This window comes from Mustela lutreola, chromosome 8 (genome assembly GCF_030435805.1).
Source record: "Mustela lutreola isolate mMusLut2 chromosome 8, mMusLut2.pri, whole genome shotgun sequence".
In the NCBI taxonomy this organism is placed as follows: Eukaryota; Metazoa; Chordata; class Mammalia; order Carnivora; family Mustelidae; genus Mustela; species Mustela lutreola.
In genome coordinates, this window is record NC_081297.1 from 26,036,148 (window position 1) to 26,048,358 (window position 12,211).

Here is a 12,211-nt window from a genome sequence, read left to right on the forward strand (position 1 = left end):
CTAATGCAAGAACCCAGAGACTTCATTTTTTATTTACAGCTCTAAAAATTTGTTACACTTCATTATTACAAATCATATAATCGAATGTAACTATATGTTCACTGACACCAAAGACCTCATCTTAACAGTCTAGTTTATAACCCAAGGTGGGAACTCACCACACGCCTGGACATTCTGCTGAAGTTTTTAGCACTTTATAATCACATCGCCAGTTTACATTACACAGTGCCATGTTCTGTTTTCTAGGTCAACCTGGCATAATAAATGTCAGCTGAAGGAATTTAAGGGCTAGGAGCACTCAAACAAACTGAAAAACCACCACCACCACCACCACCTTGTTGTGCTCACCCAAGATTTTAAAGTACAAGCTCACAGTACGGAATAACTAGCAGACACTTACGTACGGCGCTTGCTCTGGGATGATGCTCCGTTCTCTTATACGCTGGATATCAACTCCTTTATTCCTCACCAACACCCTTTGAGGTAGATAAATTTATTCTCCCCATTCATAAATGAGGAGGCTAAGGCACAGAGAGGTTAGTTCACACAGCTGGGAAGGGGGAAAGCCGGGACTGAAAACGCAGGCTGTCCGAGCTCAGAGTCTGCGCACTCAGCCGCTGGGCAGTAATGCCTCTCGGAGAGAGCACAGGACCGGGCAGGACTCAGTATAGTGGCTATTTGATTTTTACTTTAAGAACTGTAAAGTAGAAAAAACAATGTGAAAAAAAAAAGTTTCAAAATGCCAAGATAGTCCTAGAAACAGTGCTGTGGCTAGCCACATTTGCCTTACAGAGGAATCCAAGAGTTACATGTTTGTTTAAACAAACGGTACAGAATTGAGGACCTTTTAGTCAGGTAGTTTACTGGCCTGGAGCCGGGTGATCTTGGGCACACTACTGTTACCGAACTAGTCTAGACTCCCTTCCCTCTGCTGTGGTCCAGGGTGGAGAGCACCAGCCTCACCAGTTTATGAGGAGCTCAAAGAATAGGAGCTTTAATTGAAGATTCCCTTACAGTTCCAGGCAGTTTTTATTTAGCACAATGTGTTTAAGTAACCTGGTGACTAATAATGCTCAAGACATTTTACAAGTATCCATCCATATCCATTTTAGGCTATGTAAAATTCTACTTTAATATTCAAATGGATCAACCATGACCATGATAAACTTCAAAAGGAACGGTGTAAAAACCTTTGGCTAATCTCAAAAGCAAGTAGTCCGGAATGCACCAAAGTTTTTTGACCCTTTCGTACAAAGCCTTACTGGAAATGACAGTAAAATAGAAACAAAGCTAAGCCACGATAAATAGAAAATCAAATGCCAAACTAAATTTATTTTGCTGAAGAAAAATGAACTGTAAGAAAAATAAGTGCAGTCTAGATTTTGCACAGAGGGGGAGAAGACCCTGAGATTACCAACTGTTTATCACGATCCTCGTGTAGGTACTGAAAACAGTATCAATACAACTCACACAGTGGATTTACAGTTTTAACTCAATCTAAATATTACCCTTGAATATTGGCTATATTTATTCTGAGAGAACAAATTCTGACAACTTGGGAAACTAAAGAAGCTAAATGTTGACTTAAAATGGTTAAAGGCTTTTAATAGCTTCATGTAGGGAGTTTCTATTTTACTGATTAGGTCTAGCTTTTTAATAAAGTAAGTAACAGGTAATTAAACTCTCAAAGACCCATTAACAAATGGACAAAATGAAACAAATTTACTGAAAATAGCCATTCCCTTTGCCCTCCTGTTTTACATTTGTTTTTACCACAAGAAGTAGACAAGAATAACTAGACAGTAAAACACAGACTTTTTAAGAAAAAAATATTAAAATTACACCTTTAAACCCGTGAGACTTATAATTCAGAGTAAGGTTGGCCATTGAAGCACCTGTAAATCTGTGATGCTTTCTTACCACACACACCATGTGACTATTTTCTCATAAAGAAAACCAAGAAATGGCACCCAAAAATGTATTTATCCTTGCCACCTGCAGATTTTGGTTAATACACTGAGACTCCAAACATGTAAAAATTTACCCTATATTATGAAAGAGCAAAGTCATGTGGTAGCAGTATAATGCATAATAAAGATGCATTCTCCCAAAAAAGAGGCTCAAGATTAAGAAGATATTTGAAGTGCTGCATTCTTGAAGTCAGTTCGATTTTACCCAAACTTATTGTAGGTCATTAAAGCAATGGGGCAATGAGCTTAGGTATAATTTAATTAGGAATACTGAAAGCCAGATTTACTTGCTGCGCTTACCTTTACGTTGGACACCATGATTACAAATGCCGCAATGAGAGATGAAAACACATTTTTTCCCGACTGAGGTTTTACTATGCAGGAAAATAAAAACAAAAACCAAACAAGGAATATATTCCATTTTAGTCTTCATGGTTCAAGTAAAAAAAGCTCTCATTATTTAGGTACATACTTTGGCCAAGCCAAGTTTAGCTTTATCACATTTAAAAAATTCATGTATAAAAAATAAGTATCAGTTCAAAATATAGATTTTAAGAAGGGCCTGTACGAAATACAAAAATAATTAAATTTGGTGGAAATGTTAATACTGCCTGAAATTCAGAAGATGTAACATGAATGTATTGTATGAAACATTATTGTTAGGGGCAGCTACACGCAGGGGTAGCTCGTTTTACTCTTTATGTTTAGACCAGAGGTACTCTACATGGATCTCTTAATTCATGTCACTAAGAAGGGCCCTTTAAGTGCTCCCTTTCCTCTACCTGGCACTCCAAAAAACCTTCCCGTGGTCCCACTACCCCATCCTTTCAAAGCAGCATAATGGTCAGCCATGCTACAATTTGAGAGCTTTTTGGAAATTTTTCTTTTAAGGGAATAAAAGTCTTGAAGAATTATTGGTTCAGACATACATGCTTCATATAACAGCTTCAAAATATGAAACTGAGCTGTAATTAAATTCTTTTATATTTAATTTTAACCTTAAATTTCTAGATCAGTAAGACCCAATATTTTCATGAAAGTAGGAAAATAGTATAATTCAGTATCATCTGTTTGTCTCAAATACAAGTACAGTAAGTAATAATAGGAATGACAACAGAACAGAAATAACACTTGTATATATTTACCCAAACTGGATTACCTTTGTCTAAATTCAAAGTGTACGCAGGTTGAATATTTGATCTGAGTGACTGTTCACTATCAGTTCAATGCTTAAACACTAAAGGAGGCATTTCTTTATTCCCACAGACTTTGTATGTATGTATATGCTCATCTGTAAATAGTTTTCATGTTGGTATCTCATTACTAAATATGTGTATTTCAAATTAGTCTATGACCCTGTGTTCTTCTCTTCAGAAGCATCAGTAATACATTTGGCCAATAGTTTGAAACATGAACTGTAAATTAACAAAGCATATAGTCTTGATAATATGAAAAGAGTCCCAAATACTTTTTTGAAATGTCAACATTAGAAAAAACCAAAACTACAATCATCAGCTCTATTTCCTGAAAATTCAGTTGAGGTAACCTCTGCAAGTCACAGCTCCACACTTGCACACAGTTCTGACCCTCTTTTTGGCTGGGCTGTGGTCAACAGAATCTGAAGATATATCTCCAGAACCTGATTACATAGAAAAAGAAATACGGAAATAAGACAATTCAGAAGGAAGTTCAAATTTTCTATCACAGTTTTAAGTAAATGTGTATATTCAGAAACAAATCACTGAATTATCTTCAAAAGATGGTGTGGGCTAGTAAGAGATAAAAGCATATGCTATTAGCCCATATTTCTAAGAATAGCTTTCAGAAATGATGGGAATTAATGGGAAAATCTGATACGCATTTAGTTTCATACATGACTTAAGAGCCATAAAGTGCGGCCAAAACAAAGGAAAAACATTGATTGCTTAGAAAATACTTAGAAAAAATTAATACTTAAAAAAAAAACAAAGGAAAGAAAAACATATTGTTAAAATAAAGGAAACAAAATATCATTTTTCTTTTTTTTTTTTTTGAAAAAAGCCAAATCCAAGTAGGAATGGATTAAGTTCACTTGTGATTTAAGTTGTATTTTCAATCTTTTGAATATACATCTTAGTCAATATTCAGAAGTGCATTACAATTTTAAAATACAAGTAATATTGAGAAAAGATGTATAATAAACTCTCATAATGGAACTTATGAAAAAAAGCAGGTGGCAACGTGATACAGAGAAAAGAGCATTACTCAGCTTAAGGTCAGGCAGACCTGGATTCTAGTTCTACCTCTGTCAGATTAGCTTTGTGACCTCGTTTTTTCTCTTCTTTAATACTTGCTTGGTTCAGATCTTTTGGTTCAGGTCTTTTACTACTCTGCTTCTTCATAACTGAAACAACTGGACACCAATCAAACTGTACTTGAAAACCGTACCTTTCATTTGATAATCAAAAGTGAGCTCTTCTCCAGCATATATGGTTCTTGTGGAAAATAATGCTATTCGGGGAAGACGGGTGTCAAGGTTGTCGATGAAAACATTGAAAACCTGAAGATTTGGGTCACACTAAAAAGGAACATTAGAATCCATTTATGTAAAAAATGACATGAATAGGCTCTTCTACATGCCATATAAAATATTTAATTTCTTGACTATTACTTTAAGTTCTATTAGAAATTACATTATTGTTCAGCAGTCTTTGAGGCACGCAAATTAAAAAATACTGTTTTCACTTATAGAAAATCTCAGACATACACAACACTAGTAAAAATATTCCACATATATTCACCCTGCAGCTTTAACAATTAACATTTTTACCAATCCTGTTTCATCCAGTCTCAACTTTTTAACTTCTCTGAGGACTTGTCATACAAATCCTAGATAAGATTATCATTTCACCTGTATTTAGTTCATTTCAATAAGGTGTAAAGGAATAAAATAGTTATAGTTATATTCTATTCCTTTACGCCTTACTGATAACTATTTAAAAAATCAAGTATAAAAAAATCAAGTCAGCATTATACAACTCAAATTTCATACTGCATGCAGTTTCATTACTTTAACTTCTATTTGGGTTATTCTTTAATATTTTGAAAATTCTACATTAAATTCTGGATAATGCAAGAACATCTAGTGAATCATCCTAAGAAATCAAAGTTAAGTGTTTACCTGTTTAGAATACATTTATTTTGAGAGTATCTCAAATTTATCATTAGGAAAAAAAATTAAAGCAAAAGTTTAAGTCAATCAAAAAAGCTAATAAAAGAGTCAGAAGGTCTCTGACATTTCCCTATTTAAACATAAGCTAGTTTCTTGGTATAAAATCCAAGGAAAGTTTAGCATGGCCTACTTCCTTAGATGGGCAGCTACATAACCTACCCTTATCTGTGGGCACTTAGTAAGTACCCAGTAACTATTCATCTCCCTTATTTTTACAAATAGTTTATAAAATCCTACAGTTAGAGTTCCAGGTGTATTCTAAGTTTGTTTCAAATATGAATTAAAAATACTAACTTATAATTTAGAAAAACAGCCCTAAATACTTAAGTACTCTACAAGTTCTTAAATTTTATATATGTATTAACATGTTACATGTTAACCCCTCCAGCTGCATGTGATTTCTAACCTTTCTACCTGCCTAATTCCTCCAATAACTTCATCCTCTACATTAAGACAAAACCTAACTTACGAAGTTATGGAATGATTAAATGAAGCCGCATACATGAAAACTCTGCAAAATGCATGGTATTTGGTAGGTACCGTAGTGAATTTTCCTAATACAGCAATAATACCATAACCTAACCTAAGAGGTCTTTGTATTAAAATACTCTGGAAATATTAAAAGGGTAAGTAATCTAAAGATAATTATTCCTCAACTATGGAAAATCATTAAAAACACTGCTAAGTTGATTAGTCCTGTCTACTCTTTAAGTGTCACTTACACTGTGATTCACAAAATGAGAGACATTTCCATATCGGGCTGCATCCACTGTGAATTCATCAGATTCATAATCCAGATCAAAGAGATATGTGATTCCCTTGTTGTCATATAACTGCCCCCGTCTTTCTGCTTCTTCACTTGTGATTACCTAAAAAGAAAAAACTATAGTATATTATATAGCTATTGTTGAACTGAAGAAACACTCGCCCATAAATTATTAACATACTAATGCCTACAAAGGTTTAAAAAGAAATTAGAGTGTCATCAAGACAAATATTCACACAAACTACTCTAGAAGAGCTGGATGAAAATATGTGGGAAAACTAAGGGTGGAAATGACTGCAAAAGAATCAAGGCTGTTTAGGACAGGAATTAGGACAACCCACAATTAAGACAGTACTACTTTCATTCCAATGTATTCAGATGTTCAAAACGCTACCCAATTATAGCTTTCTGCAGGACATAAGGGAATGTAAAGGACTAAATTTACAAGTAAAGATACTCATTTAAACGACACAGATGGAACTAGAGGGTATTGTGCTTAGCGAAATAAGTCAATCAGAGAAAGACAATTATTGTATGATCTCACTGATATGTAGAATTTAAGAAACAAAACAGAGGATCATAGGGGCAAGAGAGGAAAAAATAAAACAAGATCAAACCAGTTGGGAACAAACCTTAAGAGACTCTTAATCAGAGGAAACAAACTGAGGGTTGCTGGGGGTGGGGGGGAGGTGTAGAGGGATGAGGTAGCTGGCTGATGGACATTAAGGAGGGCATGTGATAGAGATGAACACTGGGTATTACACAGACTGAAGAATCATAGACGTGTACCTCTGAACCGGTAATACATTATATGTTAATTAAAAAAAAAAGTAAAGATACTCTAAAATGTTATTATTCCTGGAACTAATCTGTGCAGTTACAAATGGAAATTTGTTACTACAGGAAAGAAGGCATGCTAAATTTGCAGTCAACTGTATGGACAAAGTTTAGTTTTGCTGAATCAGCCGTTTTCATGAAATTCTGTAGCTCAAAACCATCATCTACAGTTCTAAGAACACAGCTTTACCAGATGCTCAGCTTAGGAAACCAAAAATGTCTAAAGTGATTCTTGGTGTCAACCAGACTTAACCACTGCAGTCAGTAAGCCAAAATGGGAGAATTTGATTATACAAAAAGAATTTGATTATACAAGATCTGGTATACAAGATCTCAAATAGTGATTTACAATCATCTGCTGTTGTCTAAAAATTGAAGGATCGAAGTAGGGTTCCAATTTAATCTCAGTATTCTAGATGAATACAGATAATTATACATGACCTAATTCCACATAACTTTTAAAATGTCAGATGTGACAACCTGAGATACGTTAGTTACACTTGTATTCTAGTCATGACTTAATCCTTCACCCAGTTTGAGGAAGTGTAGCTCAGGGGCAAAGCACACTCATCTTAGAGACTTGGTTTTGAATCCTGGCTCTTCTTCACTACAACGTGACCTTGTGCAAGTTGCTCAACTTCTCTGTGCCTGTTTCCTCATCTATAATAATGGAGGTAACACTGCTACCTCCCAGTTATTTAAAGGATTAACGAGTTAAAACACAAGGTGCTCAAAATAGTATATTTTGTACATACAAATACTATTTTTTTCTAAATTTACATTATATATACAAGAATATCAGTTCAGTCTTTGGCAATTTAGAGAAGAGTCTCTTGCTGAGCTACAAGGAATTTGGATTTTCTGGTGGATGCAATAAATGCTTTTAAGTTTATTTTACAACACTTGCTCAGAGAGCATTTGTCTACGGGGTCTCTCACATTGATATAATGTTTAGTTTTGCCAACTACACTTAACCATATTTAGTCAAGTGGATAAATTATAATCTAAAAGTTTTCAAAGTCAGCAGATATTTAGATCTGATTTTCTTCTTAGGGCTTTTATGTAAAATTGATTGTCATATTTTACAAATTCCAGTTTCAATGACTATTAATGGATGGTTCTGAAAGAAGACAATTTTGTCATTATATATATATATATTTTTTTGTTTGTTTGTTTTTGTTGTTGTTTATATACAAGTTTGTATTTCTAACTATGCCAGTGAACCCTTCTCTCAAACCTGAAATTTTTACATACTTGCAAATGGTAATATAAAAACGTACCAATATTTGTTACTGATGTACAAAAAAAAGCATAAATCTTGCATTGTTTGTTATAAGGTGAACATACCTCTCCAACATATTCCATGACAAAACTCATCCTTTTAATCTTCACAAGGGTTTTTACACCCCAGCCACAACCATTGCTAGTTCGAAAGATGCAAAGTGAATACTGGGTGCCTTTTTGTACAATCCTATTGGGACAATCAGGTCCACACTGACACCTTGAGTTGCATTCATAAATGGGGGTACCAGGTGGGATTTTGATTTGCTGGTTTTTATTATAAGCCAAAAGAACTCCAGCTTCAGCGGGACAACATTTCTCAAAGAAGCAATCTGTACATGAACAACCAAAGGTCGCTTCATTGACTAAGCTGATTCCAGGAGCTGGTTTGTATTCATTAATGTAGTAGAAGTCTGAAGGTGGGCCCTCTAAGTCAACAGTGTTTTCAACAAAAATCATTCCTTTATGATTCTTTCTTCTGTTGAGTTCATCTTGCCATCTCTGCAGAGCTATCCTTTGTTTAGCCTTCTTTACAATGTACTCAGCAATGGCAGGTTTCAAAGCTTTGTTATTGTCTTTTAGAGATATTGCTTTGCCTTTGTTTACCTGAGATAAATAATTATGCTTGTCATTAGAGAACTGCTGTAGTAGTAATGGGCACTTGAGATTTTGCAAAGGTTCCCAAGTATTTGTAGAATCTGGCCATCCTTTCCATTTTACAAGATAATATTCCATATCCTTAAAATATAAAAGAAAATTGAAATCAGATGACAGTCCTAATTCCTTAAAATAATTTAGTATCTTAAAGAGTAAGGTAGCTGTTATCATTCTTCTTAATAAAGCTCAGAATATAGAGTCAGAGGTTTCTAGTGGATGAAATACAAAACGTAAAACATTTTTCTTTATGTTACATAAATTATGTACAGAATTTAGTTGTGGCATCATATGTTTGAAAGCACAGGTGAAAGAACTGCACATGAAGATAAGAGTACTGAAATTCACAAATATGTTGCCAGTCACTGTTAAAGTCGTATTTCTTATTTATCTCGATCCTGGAAACAGGTATTCTCAAAACTAACAATCTGTGACCTGCGTTAGTGCTTCACAGCACAGATGGAGGCATCCTCTAAGGTAGGGAATTTTAATATTTTACATTGGATATAAGGCAAGTTCTATTTCTCAATATCATGGGCACACATCCCTTAGATGTTCTAGAGAGACAATGTCCAATACAGTCATTCCTAGCAGCATGCAGCTATCAAGCACCTGAAATGTGACTAGCCCAAATTGAGGAGTGCTTTAAACGCAATACACACTGAATTACAAACACTAAACACACAAAAAACTAGAATATTTCTTAACATTTGAAAAATACTGATTGCATACCGAAAAATATTGCTTTTACTGGATTAAATACATTATTTTTTTTTTAAAGATTTTATTTATTTATTTGACAGATAGAGATCACAAGTAGGCAGAGAGGCAGGCAGAGAGAGAGGGGGAAGCAGGCTCCCCGCGGAGCAGACAGCCCGATGCGGGGCTCGATCCCAGGACTCTGGGATCATGACCTGAGCCGAAGGCAGAGGCTTTAACCCACTGAGCCACCCAGGTGCCCCTACATTATTTTTTTTTTAAAGATTAGAATGATTTAAACTCTCTGTGCCCAACATGAGGCTCAAACTCACAACCCAAGATCAACAGTCACACACACTCTACCGACTGAGCCAACCAGAAGCCCCCAATTAATTTATTACTAAAAGCAGTCTCACCTGTTTCATTTCACTTGTTTAATGTGATTACTAAAAATTTAAAGTTATATTTATGTAGCTTATATTATTTTACTGGACATCATGAATCCAGAGAATTCTTACCTTATTTAGACTCACCCGTGAATGGAGAAGGTAGCAGGCACTCAACCCATCAAAGAGCAAACATTTTGATTTAGCTCTCACACTGCTGTTGGTCCCTAGAATTTTGCCTTCCTACCCCAGCGACTTGACTAGGTTCTCTTCCCTTAAAATCAGGGAATGCCATGTTAAGTTTCTCTTAAAAAAGGTAGTTAAGTGTGTATAATAAAACTCTAAAGTCCTTCAATTTTTTTCTTTGTCCGCCAGAATAACTCACATATATCCACATTCTAAAATATGAAAGGGATTAAACTGTATATTCTACAGTTTTTAGTTATTTTAAATCATGGATGTGGATTAAAAACTTAATTGGGATACACCTGCTTTTCCCTGAAATTTTTATTAAAAAATTTTAATTTTTATTAAGTTTTTATTATAAAGGATACATATAACACTTGTTTTACTATTCATAATTTACTCAGGCCAAATAACCTGGAACATTTAGGAAATGCTGCTGAGCCACAAACTGGGGTAAAGGAGCCCCCGGGCAGCTATGCTGAAGCAAGTCACTCAGCCACTGAGTTAGTTTATTTTCTTCCCACTGATCTGTCTCAATGTTTTAGTATATTCTACTCAATAAGCAATAGTGCTTGTGAATTAAAGGAACTTCCTTCTTTATGAAAATGGTCAAAATATGCTTTACCGGTTTAAAAACTGTGGTTAAATTAAGGTGTGAGGATATGCACAAAAACTGTACTCTTTTGAAAATACATATTCTGATTTCAGGGAAAAAAAGGAAAAGCTTAAACATATTGAAATGTTAGTCAAACTGGCTTACTGTTACACAGGCTCCTGTCAGGTAACTACTACAATTTAGGATTTATGTTAGTAGATATCTGCTCAACAACAATGTGACCCACATAGGAGTATCTAACGTATTTATTCTACTTCTTAACTAAAAGTTTTTAATTTTTTTGACTCTGGAATAAAGCAATGCAACTCTGCCCACCCCCCTTTTTTGCTACAGTTTCCTACCATAACCCTGGATTATGCCAAAAGTTTCCAGCAAATAATGGAAGAAAGACAAACACTGGCTTCAAATCAGATTAAGCTAAATTATCATTCAGCAAAACCAGTAACACCATGACACTGAAGTCAGGTTCCATGCATATTGTTTAGTAATGAGCCAGCTGCATTGTATGTCAATAAGTTTTGTATGTTAACCCCATCAGTACCTACTTAATTTACGGATGGTAAAGATGTTTATAAAATGTGAGTGCCTTTGGATGTTTGTATAGAAATACTAGTAATATTTTATTTCTACTTGTAGACTTATTTTAGTAAGTGCATTTTACTTTAAATCCAAAAAAAGATATTTCCATCTTGAAAAAAATTAGTTATTTTACACAGAAAAATTAGTTTGGCCTAACAAATTTAATTAATTCATTAAAAATTCCAAATAAAAAGCCCAGAAGTTCATAAGCCTCACATTATCAGTATTTTATTCTGATACGCAATCAACTCTTGATTACCCATAGAAATGGAGTACAGTTGTAAAATGACCCGTCAATCACTCCTGTATCATTTAGAATGCATCACAAGAATTTTTTCTTAAACACATTTTCCCCCACTATATTTGGCTCAGGTTAAATTCGTTCAAATATTTTAGTATTTAAAATAAGTATGTGAAAGCTCAAGCCACTAGGGGGTGTGATGAGATGCAAGGTACTGCTAGTCTTCAGGAGTAAACTTCACTGGGAAAAGGTGGCATTAACATATAAAGTAAGTAGCAATGCAAGGCGGTACAATTTTAAATGACAAAACAAGACAGTAATTACCACTGATATAAAGGAGAAAATCAATATAGTCAGAAAGGAGCACAGAGAAAGCAGAACAAACTAAACTGTGAAAGACTGCTAGGATTTGTTGTGCAGGGAACAGGGCAGGCAGGATGAAAAACACCAGCAAAAGCGTGGGGCTAAGATTTGTATGAAGTATCCAGAAAACAGTGAAGAGATTGCTTTGGCTAGTTCAGAATACTGAAGGGAGAGGTTAAACTGTAACAGCAAGGCAAGAGCAAATTTTAGCCCTGAACACTCGACAGAGGCATTGAACTTTTTTGTAGGCCAATGGTTTTTATAATTCTTAGAAAGCCATGGGGGTTCTGTGGGAAGCTTCATAACATACAAATACATCTGATTCCATCTTGTTTATTAGAAACAATTTACAAGTTTTCTAATTGCCAAGCCAATGACTCTTCGGTCTACATGTTACTTGACTTGGGCTTTGACATCACATT

The 12,211-nt window shown here is 34.7% G+C and overlaps 1 protein-coding gene across 8 annotated transcripts in view; it reads right to left on the bottom strand.

The window, feature by feature from the left end:
- Positions 1-12,211, bottom strand: part of SUV39H2 (SUV39H2 histone lysine methyltransferase) — a 24,872-nt gene continuing 12,661 nt past the window's right edge. For 2 of the 8 annotated variants that reach the window (XM_059184062.1, XM_059184064.1), the window contains exons 3-6: positions 8,672-8,803; positions 5,904-6,050; positions 4,398-4,527; positions 1-3,609 (exon numbers count right to left, since the gene is read on the bottom strand). In XM_059184062.1, coding sequence (XP_059040045.1) covers positions 3,503-3,609; positions 4,398-4,527; positions 5,904-6,050; positions 8,672-8,803 — 516 coding nt within the window. In that variant the 3' untranslated portion in view covers positions 1-3,502. Of the gene's footprint in view, positions 3,610-4,397; positions 4,528-5,903; positions 6,051-8,131; positions 8,804-12,211 lie in introns of all 8 variants that reach the window. The other 6 variants (XM_059184059.1, XM_059184061.1, XR_009356530.1 and 3 more) reach the window with 5 other exon arrangements.